Source organism: Heterocephalus glaber, unplaced genomic scaffold, assembly GCF_053883595.1.
Source record: "Heterocephalus glaber isolate CG9 unplaced genomic scaffold, H.glaber_assembly_v1.0 deba00001465, whole genome shotgun sequence".
Taxonomy (NCBI): Eukaryota; Metazoa; Chordata; class Mammalia; order Rodentia; family Bathyergidae; genus Heterocephalus; species Heterocephalus glaber.
Window position 1 is genome coordinate 24684769 of NW_028258312.1, and position 16168 is coordinate 24700936.

Below are 16168 nucleotides of genomic sequence, written 5' to 3' on the forward strand. Positions count from 1 at the left end.
GGTGCTGCTTTTTGAAGATCTGTGTGAGCAGGAAATCCCTCCAGGCTTGGGGTTAGACCTTGAACTTAGTGAGGACAGAGCTGACCCCAGAAAGCCATTGGAGAATTCACCCTGAGAAGTCAGGAACCCAGCAGCAGAAGGTGGGAGCAGCCATCCTCCTCCTGCATGTCCTAGAAATGAGTCTTACTGGTGTGCCCGCTCTCCATCTAAGGACGATCAGACACAAAATAAACCCAGGCCGAGGAACCGAAGGAGTGATTCATGCCAGCCCGGCCCACGCCAAACTCATCCATCAAAGTGCAAGGCCGAGTCTGTACTTCCCTTAGACCCTGAAAAACGCTCTGACTTTTTTCTGAAATATTTTAAGTGAGAAAAGAGTATATGCCAGTTTCTGAGCACATTGGTGTATATTACTTCTCTTTAAAAGTTTTTAATCTTCTTTGCAGAAGAATATTAAGTAATTAACTAGGTTACTCTTCCCCTGGAGGGTAAATGAGCTGTCCTGTAATTTTCTGATGTCCAATCCTTAGGCTTTTATTTTTTTTCTCATGGAGTATTGTCCTTAAAAAGATGCTTTGTGTCTAGATTTCTTCCTAAGGGCTGTTGCTGTTTTGTGTTCACAGGGAACGGGTATGGCAATCCTCGAAACTCACCAGGTCTGCTGGTCTCACCTGGTAATTTGAACAAGAATATGCAAGCAAAATCTCCTCCCCCCATGAATTTAGGAATGAATAATCGTAAACCAGATCTCCGAGTTCTCATCCCACCTGGCAGCAAGAACACGATGCCATCCGTGGTAAAGGCAACACCACATTTTACATAAATGTTAATAATGTTTTGAGCATGTTTTGCTATTTTGGTATTTATCTAACTTTATGAATTACATATCACCATCAACTGGTAGTGTTATTAATGCTACTGATGAAGCCTTGGGTGTTTGTAGCTATTAATTCTTGTAACAGGTTTGCATTTTCCTTTTCCAAATTAAAAAAAAAATCTTAGCACTGATGTTCTGGAACAAGGAAAACATTTTTTTAGAGCTCCCCATTTATAGTCAGAAAAAAATCAAATTCTGCCATTGGTCAGAACAGATGTTTCTTAGGCAAAGTAACAGATAATGAAGTACTGCATGGCATGGTGTTTTTACAGTAGTGAGCTGTTTATGTCCTTAAGGTATGCCAATGAAAACTACTTTCTGTATTTCCTAAATGAGCTTTCTCCTGTTAATTGGCAGCTCCTTTCTTCAGTGGATTTCAGTGTTCATATTGAAAAACATCACATACCTCTGCAGTGCCTTAATTCATTTTTCCATATATGTACTTCATGAAAATACCTGATTCGCAAAAGTAAACTGTTAAAATCTCAGACATTTCAAGAAAAGAAGAAAAGGTTGCATTTTACATCAAAAAGAGTGGTGACCCTTTTAAGGAAAAATAAATAGGTGTTAGGAGATACAAATTTAAATATCTATAAAATATTTCCAGACCCTACCACTTTCTTTCCCATGGGTTGATGTACCTGTGATAAAGAGAATATTGTGGAACCAAACTCCACAACAAAGAAACATCACTGCGCTCCAAATTAGCTGTGCTTAAGAATGAAAACATTCAGCAGACAAATTTAGATCATTCTGAAAACATATTTTCTTTCTTTCTTCCTTTGCTCTATGGCAAGCATCAGGATAGAACAGGCCTGTGAGCTGATTAGTTTATTATGGCACAGTGCAGATTAATTTTGAATATCAACCCCCAAAAATCACATAATCTGCAACATTCGCTTTGGAAAAGACTGAATCTAATAAATAAAACCTCCCAAGGGCTTCAGCCCGGCAGTGTGGGCTGTGCATGGCAGGCCATCTCTATCAGCAGATTTATTCCAGGTCCTTAAAACTGATGCTTGCCCAGGATTCTGAGAGGTTGGGCAGGGATCTCTCTCTCTCTCTCTCTCTCTCTCTCTCTCTCTCTCTCTCTCTCTCTCTCAGCCAGGTGTGACTGCCTCCTCCTCCAGCAAGTGAGATTCAAAGTACATTCTTTTTGTTCAAAATATGGTGGTGAAATCATGAACATCAAGACACTGACCTGCGCTGAAAGCCAGATAGGGTGTCTTCACATTTGAGATAAACACCTCATTAAGTGAAACAGAGAATGCCTTTATAAGGAGTTATCTTTAGAGTCTGGGTTTTAAAACTGTTTAAACTGTTGTGTCTATCAGAAGGTACCTTTCCTTTGGTTGAAAAGATTTTGCCCAATTATAAATATTTGCACACACTAATTAATAAAACTCCTTCCCCATGCTCTCAGTCCGAGGACGTCGACCTCCTTTTGGTAAGTATGTGAGCATACCCTTTCAGTGGCCAGGAAATAGGCAAAGCTAGCGGAAGGAGGGAGCTCTGAAACAATCGGAAGACTCTGAAACTGACCATGGTGTGTCCACATTGATTACGCTTAAATATGGGGAATTTCTAGTACGAGTCACAGGTTAAAAGAATGTCTGCTTATTATTTTCTATGCCAACAACCTCTGGAAACTGGAGGCCTTGTTTTCAACATTTTAAGATTTCTACAGGAAAATATTTATTTTGTCGCTTAAAACTAAAATACTTCTTGTTCTAAAAACGAGAGTGCCATTGTTTTAAATTGATGTATGTTTTTAATCTCCTTGCTGAAGGAGTTAAATATAGGCCTTAGCAGCTTTGCCCTCCAGTTGAATCAAGTTTAGAAGTCTCTGAAAAAAAGTGATCAGAGCACCACCTGCTGGTCAGGATAGAACATGACCACCTACCGCCTGCTCTGCTGAACAGAGAACTGAACACAAAATCTACCATGGTTGATTTTAATTTTTTTAAATTTGCATTTGAATAAAAATTGAAACAATGGAAGTACAGTATACATATTTCATCAGTTCTCAACATAGTCTGTTTTTACCCATAATAAAGCTATGGTACTTGTTACTAGTTCAGTTGCCTAGGAGATACTGATGTAATGGGTTACTATGGCAACAGCTGGTCTCTTGAAGGATTGTAAATGATAGGGTTGGCAGAGTTCATAGAGACACATGTTAAATGATTAATTTCATGAGCTTTGTACCAAGTTATCTCTTTATGTGCAAAACTAATCCTGAAATCTAGAATTTTAACTTTTTTTTAAGAATTCCATCAATATTGTCTTTTTATTTACTTTAAAAGAATCAACGGATAAATAACTCCCAGTCTGCTCAGTCATTGGCTACACCAGTGGTTTCCGTAGCAACTCCTACTTTACCAGGACAAGGGATGGGAGGATATCCATCAGCCATTTCCACAACATATGGTACCGGTGAGTAGCTTTGCCACCTGTAAATGTTAAATACCTTTTAGGAAGAATCAAGTTGAAGAGCATTATCATCTTTACCCTACTGGGAAGCTCGGTCAAGTACCTGCAGTGTCCAGAACACTGTATCATTACTTTTGCCTCACTGAGGCAAAGGAGTTATCTACATTCTTCTTTCTCAAGTGACTGAAAGTTTTATTTACCCAACCTGAATTCAAAATAGAACAATTTCAAGGAAATTGAGCTGTTACTGTATTTCCTTGGTGTCATAGAAAGCTCACTTGCTCAAGTTTGTTTAAAAAACATTTCTAGATTGTCAAATATGTTATGTACTGTTATACCAGGTTGTAGTGGAATAAAACCACAGCAGCAGGCTACACTCCTCCGTGCCTTCCACGAAATACTTATTTATGAAGAGTGGAACATTTCTTTTATATTGAAATTATCCCTGGTGCTCTATCCTTCTTTCTTCCCAAATTAAAAAAAAAAAATCAAGTACAGTCCAGAATGTTTTTGAGCGCTGAAAATGTTTGATCTGATTTACTGTTTGGTCCTTTTCAAATCTCAAGCTTTCCTTATTCTTTCATTTTGTGATGCAGAGTACTCTCTCAGTAGCGCAGACCTGTCATCCCTGTCAGGGTTTAACACAGCCAGTGCGCTTCACCTCGGCTCAGTGACCGGCTGGCAACAGCAGCACCTACATAACATGGCGCCATCTGCCCTCAGCCAGTTGGGGTAAGCGGGGTTACTTCCTCTGTAATGCCGTTTCAGGGTGTGTTGTTAAAATGACAGTGACAGTCTTAAACGTGTGCTTTCGTGTCTCATGAGAGTGCAAAGTGTGGCACCTTATAGAAATGTAAAGGTAATTGTCAGACCAATCCCTTTTGAGTAGCTTAAGTCCTACATCCCTTAATATTTTTAAGAGGAAGAGGAGCCCTGCACTAATGAGGCCAGTTCTTTCCTTATTGTTTTAGGCAATTTTAATTTCCGCTTCTGTGAGAGTACTGATATTTAGTTATCACACAGTTGACATGGGAACTTTGAAGGCATCTACTTACAAGTTCTTTAAGGTTTTGAGATATTTGAAATTCTCACGTGGCATGAACTATATAGGTTACCCTAATGTGAATCCTAATGTTCATCAGATCAGCTATTCAATTGATATATGGGCTTCATCTATTTATAATGTACCCATAGTACAATTGTGGACTTATAGATATTTTATTAAAATATATATACTAATTAGTACATTCAAAACTAATTAATAAATTTGGGTATAAAAATAATTTTGTTGTTTTTCTGGTCAAAGGATGTGTCTTTCTGCCCCCTGGTGGTAGTTTTGAGCTACACCTTTATCATATCCGATGATTCCTATCATTTATCAAGGAAACGTTCAAATTTTAAAAAGCCCTCAATTCAAAATTAACTCTACTTCTTTCAAATTACACCGAAAAAGCTAAAATGTAAACAAAAGGACCTGCCTTTAACTAGTAACTTTAACTCTGCAATTAATCCTCAAAGGAAAATAGGAAGATATGAGATATTTAGAGATGTTTTATATTTTAGAAGCATTCCACGTGCCTCTCCCACTTTTGCTTTACTACTAAACCATTTAGTTACAGTTAACTAGCTGTATTACTTAACTAGTTCCACATCTATGTTTCCAGGAAGGTGAGAATAAACTATGGATTAGAGCAAAAGCCACTGTCTGATACCACAGCTTCATGCTCTTCACTCTGGCTCCTGGTGGCATTGATGTTCTGTAGATTAGTGGCCTGGAAATGACGTCCTCACCCCTTCCCCACTTGCTTATATCCATCCCACTCATTGATACCACCGTCACTGGAAATTTAGCCTTTCCTGTAAATGAAACAAGTTCACATGGCATTGTTCCTCTGCTTTCTTGAAAAGATCCTTTACATTGAAGCTATATTGTGTGTTTGATTAGGAACAGTTTCTCTTTTTAGGACAATTAAATTTTCTCTTCAATGCTAATTATCCAAGTAGGCATTTGCTGCAGTAACTTTTTAGGTAATTATCCCTAAGTATGTAATACCCCTCCAGGTGGTTTTTAAATATGTGCATGTGGCATTGTACTACCGTGGCGGAGCAGGGAATCTACTCTAAATGCTTCTTGCCAATAATAAAAGCAAGTGTTTAGTTCTCATTTTTGCAAGATTCCTTCATTATAGCACTAGATTCACTGAGAAATTATCAGTATCCAAAGCCATACCATTTCATCTGAATATGGCTTTCTTTTTGTTTTGAATTTGTCTTTTAAATTGTGAGCACACACCTACTTCTATATTTTAACTGTGCTGGAATTTTAAAGCTCTCTTCTGTTACGTGGGAGAATCGAGTTCCCTTCTGGCCTTAATAGAGGCCCTGTAAATGAGAAACGAGTAACATCCCTGGACTAGGGAGGAGCTGAATTAACCACAGCCAAGAGGGAAGCCGTTTTGCTCAGCCCCTTGTGTTCTTCAGCACTGAATCTCGTTGCCCATAATTTAACTCTGAATCTGGCCTATGAGTTTTAATTGCACTCAGTCAATCCCTTTATACCTCATGTCATTATGATGCCCATTCCAGGCTTTTCAGTGCTGGTCCTTTCTCCTTCTCTCCCCTCCTCCAGCCCCCACTCCTATACATACACAAACCGCTCTCACATGCACACCAGTACCACCAATACAGTGACTTTTAGAAGGGAGATTCCTCCTAATGGACCCTAGCTTTAGTGCAGTTAAATGTAAAATTTCCTTTTTAAAAAATCCCAAATTGTAATGTAAATATATGCACTAATTCCTTCTAGTGTAAATTTTAAAAATCGATACTTTTACAAGTCAATTTAACTTCATAGAGTTGGGTTTGGGCCCCATTTTGGATGAAGTGCAGTATCCAAAACAAAGAAAGGAATAAATTCAATATCACCAAAGTAGAAATTCCCAGCACGCCAAGGTAGTTACTACAGTTCTTTCTCAAAATTATAGAAGCATTATAAAACTCTTTGTATTTTGTTCAAGAAAAGTGTCTATTTTGTCCTCTCAAGCTTTAAGTCTTCAAAGCTCTAGTTTTAAACTAGTTAGTAACTGATTTTATATAACAAAGTTAGATAAGCAGCATAAATTTGTTTTATGTAGGAAGAAACATGACTGGCAGAGGAATTTGTCATATCTGAGAAAATGACCCTCAAGCTTTAGGTGTTTTTCTCAACTACCACCTAAAAAAAAGGTCAGCCTGTTTTCTGGAAGCGTTTGCACACACTGTCTTTGTTGATGTGGGCGTCCAGTACAAACCGAGGGAGGTGACTCAGAGTCGAGATGACTGTTAACTAGTTAGGTTAAATATAGTTTGATGGTCTAATTTCCAGGAGAGGCAGTAAGAAATTTGAATAAAACCATCCAGTCATGTCTGACTTCTGAACAGTCTGGGGAAGGGTACATGTTTTCCCAATTCCAGGACATCTGGAGTCGAGGGAAACTTGGACAGAGCGCCAGCCTCACCCCCTCTTTCCCATCCCTATCCATCCACACATAGGAAAGCCTTCCACAACTGCCCATGTCTGTATTTCCTTCTAAAGGACAAGCGGATCTATGTGCATATATCTGATTGTAGCATGTATGAATTGAGTGGTTTTTTAATGCTGCCCTTCCTTGTCAAGGAAATACTTCTTTGATAACAGAAAATAGCTTTCTGTTTTGAATCACATATTAAAGTATAGTGAAGCTGAGTCTAAAATACAACTTAGATCCCACTTCTGCATATTTAGTCCCCAGAATTGCTCTGAAGGCTTCTGTATTCCTTCCATGTCAAATACAACGCCACCAAAAGATAAACTCCCACGGCTCTATTTATAGGAAAGGATCACCAGTCATTGTTCCATCTTTTCTGGAGAGGAGATGCAGTAATCCTATACAAACCAGTTGGCATTGGGAGATGAAGTAAATAAGGAGATAATGCAGCTTCCAAAAACCACTAAGAAGCCATTTGATTGTATTACCTCGTTCAGTTTATCTAGATTAACTGCTTATCCTGGTCCAGCCCACCAATCTTTTTTAATCTTCCATTTCACCCTGACTGGAAAGACACAATTTAAATGTCAGAGAACAGAAAAAGTGTTTATTGATATGCCACGTTATTTTCAGGATCCTAATTGACATTCATTATTAAACAGTTTTGGGATCCATAGTAGAAGTATCTGATTAAATTTTAGTGAAATTATCTTACCTAGAGCCAGGAAAATTCTTTTCGTCCAGAAATCAAAAGATGATTTCTTCTAAAATCAAATATATAGTGAAAATAGTCTACCATTATGGATCATTCTGAATATAACTGTTCCCTCCCTCCCTCATATTAATATCTTCTTGATTTAAAGATTATTCGATTAAAACTCTCAGGAACTAATATAGTAAACTGTAAAATATGTTACAAATAAATATCTCCCAGCATAAGCAGAATATTGAAAATCATATACACTCCATGTAGAATCTTGATTTAAGTGCTAAGATTATTTCGATTCTATAAGATGAAAAAGGCAAAGAAAGAAAGCCTTATTACAGAAGCAAATAATTCTCTCATGTATTGTTCTCAACATTTGCTCATCTATTAAGAAAAGGAAAGTAATTCTTTGCCAGTAGGTGGTGCTTTCGTATAAAACATCACTCAAAGATACATTCATTTCTGACTAATTTTATGCCTCTGCATCTTGAGCGTGTACTGCATCTCCCAAAAGCCAGCCCAAGTTACTCCACTGTTCCTCTGAAATACACACTCACTCTGTCCCTGCTCCTAACGACATTGTCAGTACCATCCAATTCTCTCAACAGGAAAGCAGTGTAATTACATGCATTAGGAGGCAGGCTTGCATGCCTTTGTTTAAAGTGGGTGTGTCCATATGGATAATTCCTTACTGTGACTCTTCCTCAACTAAAGAAATTGCTGTACTCTCTTGACAGTATGGTCAAGTAATACTGACTCTAGCCATGGGTGCCGCTATGATCTGAACGTGAGAACAATAAAAGTATTTTAAAATTGATGCCGGCCACGTGATCATGGCTTACCCTGATCAAAGTCACTGTGATAGCTGATTTAAACTTAAAGGCTTAATGCTTTTTCTCTTCAGAATTTCAAGTATCTAAATTCTCCCACATTTTGGAAGAAGGACAAACTAGACCCTCTGGGAATAGGCAAGGATTAAGGATCATAAACACACTAAAGTCACATTACTCCCTTCTTTACAACTGCCTTTGCTTGGGCAACACCAGATTCACCAGTTGTTACCAGTATAAATAAAAGAGCCATATCCTAGGTTATTCTGCCAGGGAATGGCTGACAGTAGTAAAGTTGAGGGAATTGTGGGAAACAGATATTTTCATCCTATGTAACTGCAAAAGGATGAAGAAAGGAAAATTATTTACCAGGTTTAGTGGGATAGAAAACCTGTTTTTAAAACAGTATTTTAAATTTCTGCGAATAATTTTCAATCTCATTCCTTCTTCCCCTGCTTTCCACTCTTCCAACTTTTTTTTCACCAGTTATGGGCACTGTGTACCATTTGATGGGTTCTATTCGCTTAAAATGTAAACTCTATGTATATGTGCTCATTAATCAGAGGGAAGTGTTGACCTAACAGTAAGCTGTTGAACCTAATTTTCTGGGTTGGAGATGTAGCTCTTGCTACTTGCTTAGCAGCCAGGAGGCCCTGAGCACCAAAAAGTAATAAATAAAGAACTCTCCGACGCCAGCGTTTGTCAGTCAAGGAAGCCGAATTCAAAGCTGACCAGTCTATCTGAAGGCTTAGAAGCCTGAAGTTTAGGACAAGTTCAGGGAGAAATTCCATGGACGTGCGGGACCCAGTGCGCTAGGGAGCCCGTCAGAGACAGCCCGGTTCCGAAGCCGGCACCAGCTAGCTCCTGCAGCTGTCCCCAGGCGGCCCGCAGCCGCGCCGCATCCCGGAGGGCGCTGGTGCCCCTCTGGCACGCTCTGGTGTCTATGGGAGTCTGTAGGCTGATGTGTTATGTAATTGTAAGTTCCTGGGGCCTCCTGGCCTCCTCCATCTGTAACTGGGTTTCCTTTCCTCCTACAGAGCTTGCACTAGCACTCATTTATCTCAGAGTTCAAATCTCTCCCTGCCTTCTACTCAAAGCCTCAACATCAAGTCAGAACCTGTTTCTCCTCCTAGAGACCGTACCACCACCCCTTCGAGATACCCACCACACACGCGCCACGAGGCGGGGAGGTCTCCTGTTGATAGCTTGAGCAGCTGCAGTAGTTCCTACGACGGCAGCGACAGAGAGGATCACCGGAATGAATTCCACTCTCCCATTGGACTCACCAGACCTTCGCCGGACGAAAGGGAAAGCCCCTCAGTCAAGCGCATGCGACTCTCTGAAGGCTGGGCTACATGATCACATTATTACTTAATAGTTTTTTCCTTGCAGTGTGTGTGTGTGCTATACCTTAATGGGGAAGGGGGGTCGATATGCATTATATGTGCCGTGTGTGGAAAAAAAGTCAGGTACTCTGTTTTGTAAAAGTACTTTTAAATTGCCTCAGTGATACAGTATAAAGATAAACAGAAATGCTGAGATAAGCTTAGCACTTGAGCTGTACAACAGAACACTTGTACAAAATAGATTTTAAGGCTAACTTCTTTTCACTGTTGTGCTCCTTTGCAAAATGTATGTTACAATAGATAGTGTCATGTTGCAGGTTCAACGTTATTTACATGTAAATAGACAAAAGGAAACATTTGCCAAAAGCGGCAGATCTTTACTGAAAGAGAGAGCAGCTGTTATGCAACATATAGAAAAAAAACACAAATGTACAGAAGTTTGGACGGACCCGGCAGTGGGTGGCCATTGGGAGTGTTAGGAACACCCTGGGCACCTGGCATCCGGGGCACGCTCACAAACCTGCAACCCTGTCACTGGTGTATGGCACTCATTAGAAAGGATCACAGACCATTAAGAGGACCATACCTATTTAAAGAAAAGAAAAAAAAGGAAAAAACAGAAAAAGTGGAGTTTGAGAGCTAACGTATTTAATTAAATAAATAAATCTGGGTCTGCATCTCTTATGAAATAAAAATATAAAAATATGTACATTACATTTTGCTTATTTTCATATAAAAGGTAAGACAGAGTTTGCAAAGCATTTGTGGCTTTTTGTAGTTTACTTAGGCCAAAATGTGTTTTTCCCCCCTTGATAGCTTCGCTAATATTTTAAACAGTCCTGTAAAAAACCAAAAAGGACTTTTTGTATAGAAAGCACTACCCTAAGCCATGAAGAACTCCATGCTTTGCTAACCAAGATAACTGTTTTCTCTTTGTAGAAGTTTTGTTTTTGAAATGTGTATTTCTAATTATATAAATATTAAGAATCTTTTAAAAAAATCTGTGAAATTAACATGCTTGTGTATAGCTTTCTAATATATATAATATTATGGTAATAGCAGAAGTTTTGTTATCTTAATAGTGGGAGGGGGGTTATATGTGTGCACTTGCACATTCGAGTAACTATTTTCTTTCTGATTTCTTTTACTCTGCATACATTTTATAAGTTCAAGGTCAGCTGTCAAAAGGGTAACCTGTGCGGTTAGAACATATCACATTGCAACACCCTAAATTGTTTTTAATACATTAGCAATGTATTTGGTCAACTGACATCCATTGTATATACTAACCAGTTTCTTTCATGCTATTTTTGTTTTGTTTTGTGCATTTTTATCAAATGCAGGGCCCCTTTCTGATCTCACCATTCCACCATGCATCTTGGAATTCAGTAAGTGCATACCCTGACTTGCCCATATCCTAAATTACATGGTTGGGTTTCAGCCTAGAATTTGATATGTTTCTTAGAAATATGCCCAGAACAGAGACGCTGTGTTGGGGCCCTAGAAACAAATGATATGGAGTTTACTGGGTGAAATAAGTTATAAATTCCCACAGAAGAAAAATGTGAAAGGGTGGGTTCTAGAAAAGAAGGAAGGAGGTAAAGGGATAGTTGCTTTGTCATCTAACTTTCATTGTTTTAACTGACCCTTAACAATCTTGTCAGCAATATAGGACTGTTGGACAATCCCAGTGTGTCAGGACCCCCAATGTCACTTCTGCAAAAAGCATGTATGTCATCTATTTTTCTTCAATAAAGAGATTTAATAGCCATTTCAAGAAATCCCATTAAAGAACCTCTCTATGTCCCTTTTTTTAATTTTTCAAGAAAATATAACTCTTGTCTAATATTCGTCTATAAGGGATTAATTTTCAGACCCTTTAAAAGTGAGTGCCGTAAAAAAGTCAATATATATTGTTTAAAAGATATTTCAGTCTAGGAATGATTTCCTTCTCTTGGAATGTGAAGATCTGTTGATGCATCTCCAGTCATACACACTGACATACACAGCAAAGAGGATATAGGCAGTAGTATCAGCCCGGCTGTATCATGTGTAGGACATTTCTTATCCATTTGTTTTTTTCTTTTCTTGCACAGTTTCTATGTGTTTCTCATTGTAAGAGGCTGCCGCTGGGTGGCAGAAGCCAAGAGACCTTATTAATGAGGCTATATTTTTCTTAACTTGATCTGCAATCCATAATTAGACCACAATGCACCTTAGGTTGTATCCAGATAGGATGCTAGCCTGCCTTGTACTAATGTTTTATATACTAAAAAATTTTAAAAATCAACCATTTCATATATATCCCACTAATCAAGGTATCCATGGAACATGAAAGAATAACATTTATGCAGAGGAAAACCAGAAAGTCATCCCTAAAAATACACACAACTCTCTCCCTCTCCCCGTCTCTCTCTGTGTCTCTCTTTCTCATACACACACACACACACACACACACACACACACACACACAAAGAGGAAAAATAAGAAAATCATTTTCTTCATCAGAGACTTGATCCCATGCTCACAAGTCATCTTTACAACTTAATGTGTATTAAATATGCAAGCATATCACAAACGTTCCTCGCCATTTTCAAAACATTTTCATTTACCAGTATCAGAATCTCACCAGTGGGTGGGAAAGGGTCATTACATAAAAATATGAAGAAATAGCCATATTAATTTTTTACCTGCAATTTGCCTCAGCGACAAAGAAAACATGAATTTCTATTGCTGAAGATAAGTAAGCTAAAGTACCAGCAGAAGCCTTGGCTATTTATAGCAGTTCTGACAGTAGTTCCGTAAGAACACAAAAAGAACAGAATCACCTGAACATGGATGCCAGTCATCTCTTGTTCCTACTACTGAGTTCACACGCAGTGATGGCAAGATAGCGAAGGGATAATCTGAGACTTTCTAAAGATGGTTTAATGAGAAGAAGCACAATTTTTATTATGATGAGTCACTTTCTGTAAGCAGTCACTGTCTTATCTTTACCCTATGCCTTTTCTGTAATTTACTGTTTATTGTATTTGCAAAGCTAGTGTGGTTTCTATCACAGCAAACCCTTTGTGTCCAAGAGGTTAGGACAGAGCCCTCGGGGGGAGTATATGATTTTACCTTACCCGTCCTAGAGCCACATTTGAGACAACATTCTTCATTGCCAGTCACAGAAACATAGGTGGCATTTTACACAGCTACAGGTATTGTTAGAGCTAATCCTATTTTAAAAGATTTGGGGTAATATTAAGCTTACATACTGGTAACAGTGGTACAATATACACCAGCTGCACAACCTGTATATTGTATGCATTGGAGTGTGGAGGCTGTTCATTTCAACCTTTTTAAAAGTTGTGTTTTTTAGTAAAAGGCTTATTTTTTCCAGAGGTGGAATTTAACATTTTGTAATGATGAATATGAGAATGCCTGACATCCTTAGATTGCATAAAAGTTAACTGAAGTGAGGATTTAAAAAAAAATCCCAATTCACTTTTTAAAAGAATGCCTGCCCTCTCACACACTTAGGTATTTATTTTCCTTCCATGCCCAGCCTTTTCTTTGAGTTAGGTTTTTGACCCCTTTATCCCTTCTGTTTGCTTTTCCAGAGAGTAAATGCTTTGTGTTTCTTTCTTTACATTTTTTTTTAAAAGAAGAAGCCACTTGAACCCTCAAAAAGCCTGTTGCCTAAGCATGGCATACTTCATCTGTTCTCCTCTCTGCCATATGCCTGGGTGTCATCACTTGTGTGGCGTTAATTTCCTGCCACTAGAAATCTTCTGAAGATTGCTGGAACACTAGTGTCTGTTCAGATGCTTCTGACCACAGATGTAATGAAAGGCTTTTCTTAATATGTTTTAACCAAAGATGCGGAGCAATCCAACCCACATATCTTCTACACTCAATTTGTCCATTTTGGTTCCTTTCATAATTGGGTATTGTACTTTGCCTGCCCTGTTCATACCTCAAAGTGGTTCGTACCTCGGTTTGATCTGGAGAGGTCAGCTGTGTGGCGGGTTCCATTGTGATTGGAACGCAGCGTCAGCGCACTCTTGAAGCAAGTGGACCGGGGTCACTGTAGGTGTAGCACTTGCCTTGCTTCTAATGGTTTGCTGTATCATTTTCCTTCTTTTTTTTTTCCTTTTCCTGGGGACTTGTTTCCATTCAATGACAGTAATTAAACTAGCTTGTAAATGAGGGCATACAAGCATTTGCAACAAATATTCAAATAGAGGCTCACAGCGGCATAAGCAGGACTTTGCCGCCACTAGATGACAAGATGTTATAACTAAGTTAAACCACATCTGTGTATCTCAAGGGACTTAATTCAGCTGTCTGTAGTGAATTAAAGTGGGAAATTTTCAAAAGTTTCTCCTGCTGGAAATAAGGTATAATTTGTATTTTGCAGACAATTCAGTAAAGTTACTGGCTTTCCTAGTGATGCAGTGTCTGTGGTGTGTTTTTTAAACTCATGTTTGGCTCTTTCAACGGATTCCACTTTGTCGTGTTTTGAAAAAGCAACTTATCCCCAAGCAAAAATGGTTTTTCTCAGTTTTTAACTCAGAGTATCTGAAAAGATGGATCTGTGTATCCGTGCCCAGGAGGGGTGTGGACTGGATACCAGTTCTTAGGGTGATGCAGTATTCAGCTGGCGCGGGAAGTTTAACATTCTTTTGTTCTTATTAGCCCATGCTTGCAGGGCATAACGATCACATGCATTGCGCCGAGTCGGTCCACGTCCATAACACAGCTTAATTCTTCTTCTGCCTCTTCCCCTTCCCTCCAGGTCTTGATTCCCTTCTCTATTACCAAACGGTTCAACTTCTTATATCAATAAAGCAGCTCTATGAAGATCTTTGACTATCTGATTAAACACAAAATTTTCCAGACGTCATTATAAAAAGCAGTACCATGAAATAAGTTAAATTATTGTTCAAACCAAAAGAGGCAAAATGTATTTCCAGAAACATTTCTTTTTATCAAATGTTTTTTTAATCAAAAAAGTTTGAAAACACAGACTTTGCATCTAAATATTTGAGCAAATGAGTAGATTCAGACACATAAAAAGACTATAAAATAGTCCATGACTATGACCAGTTACAGTTTCTAAAGGGAATATCCCTTAAAAGATCGATACAGTACTGTGAAGAGTAACAGCTGTGGAGCCTCTGCTGAGGTCTGGATTGCTTGAGAAGGTTTTAGTCGCCTTCTACATACGGTACCTCTGATCTGCCTTCTTACAGGCTTAGGAAAAGAGGGAATAAAGGCTCTATCATTTGTCTGATGAAAAAAGATGGATGCAAAGATTAATTTAGAAACTGAAAAGGAAAACAAGAAGGCAGTGCTGGGCAGCCAGAGAACCTGGACTCCAGCAATAATTTCCAGAGTCTTGCTCTGGAAAAAAGAAATCTGGCTCCAGGAGACAGCATCCAGTGACAGCCCTGCTGGCAAGTTTTATTGTTCAAGAATCTCATGCAACTTAGGTGATGCATTCCAGGATGAATGAAGATGTAGCCCCTTCTTTGAGGAAACCTACAGACTCACAGAAGACAGACGCTACAAGATGCTATAAGGAAACCACTTGGCCTCCTTGGGAGTAAATTGGAGCATGTCCCAGTGTGGACACTAGGTAATACTTGATTCCAGAGGATGGGCTGGAGCAAGAAAGGGCCAGAAGGACAAGAGCAGACGCGTCTGGGCATGTGACCCCCACAGTCACACACTGGCCTGCCCTCTGTCGAGCTTGGTGCTCTACTCTGACCATCTCAAAATCCTTAGCAATTTTATCTGGGAGCTTGTGTTTCATAGTGAAGTCACATGGAACAATAGAGCCAATATCCGTGTGGAGGAGAAAAAGTAGGAAAAGGAAAAGGTTTGTGTTTTGGTAATTTTAAGAGATGGAGCCTTTTTCCTGCCTTTCCAACAAAGATTGCGACATTTTCCTTTCTTTCTTTTTTTTTTTTTTTTTTTGGTACTGAGGATCAAACTCAGGTCCTTGCATTTGCAGGGCAGGTGGTAGAACCACTGAGCTAAATCCCTGGCCCTCACACTTTCATTTGTCATCAGGCTCTGCAATTATGAGAGCATCTTATAAGAAAGAAATACTAAATACAAAGGAACAGAGATGAGAAAGGGAGAGACAAATGTACAGGAATTGTGGACCACACTCTGGGGATAAAGTGCAGCCCTGAGGAGGGGAAGGGTTAGAAACAAGGTGGGAAGGGTTGGTTGGGGGTCTGATTAATTGCAAGTTAAGATGTCTTGGGTTCAAGAAATCATTTGAGGGCCAGGGATTTAGCTCAGAGGTGCCACACCTGCCTGGCAAACACAAGGTCTTGAGTTCAATTTCCAGTACCAAAAAAAATTATTTGAAAGGTTTAATGGAGATATAATTGTCAGAACCCAGCAAATGATTAAGTTAATGGGAGTAAAGGTTTACAGTTCTGATCTTAAATGATTAGGATCCTAGTAAT

At 39.0% G+C, this 16168-nt stretch overlaps 1 protein-coding gene across 34 annotated transcripts in view; it reads left to right on the forward strand.

The window, feature by feature from the left end:
* The window catches only part of Mef2c (myocyte enhancer factor 2C), a 162328-nt gene extending 148192 nt beyond the window's left edge, over nt 1-14136 (forward strand). For 16 of the 34 annotated variants that reach the window (XM_087180971.1, XM_021255751.2, XM_004841667.4 and 13 more), the window contains 5 exons: nt 624-796; nt 2301-2324; nt 3184-3313; nt 3907-4042; nt 9390-14136. In XM_087180971.1, coding sequence (XP_087037097.1) covers nt 624-796; nt 2301-2324; nt 3184-3313; nt 3907-4042; nt 9390-9711 — 785 coding nt within the window. In that variant the 3' untranslated portion in view covers nt 9712-14136. Of the gene's footprint in view, nt 1-623; nt 797-2300; nt 2325-3183; nt 3314-3906; nt 4043-6444; nt 6536-9389 lie in introns of all 34 variants that reach the window. The other 18 variants (XM_087180980.1, XM_087180981.1, XM_087180983.1 and 15 more) reach the window with 4 other exon arrangements.
* The last annotated feature ends 2032 nt before the right edge of the window (nt 14137-16168 follow it).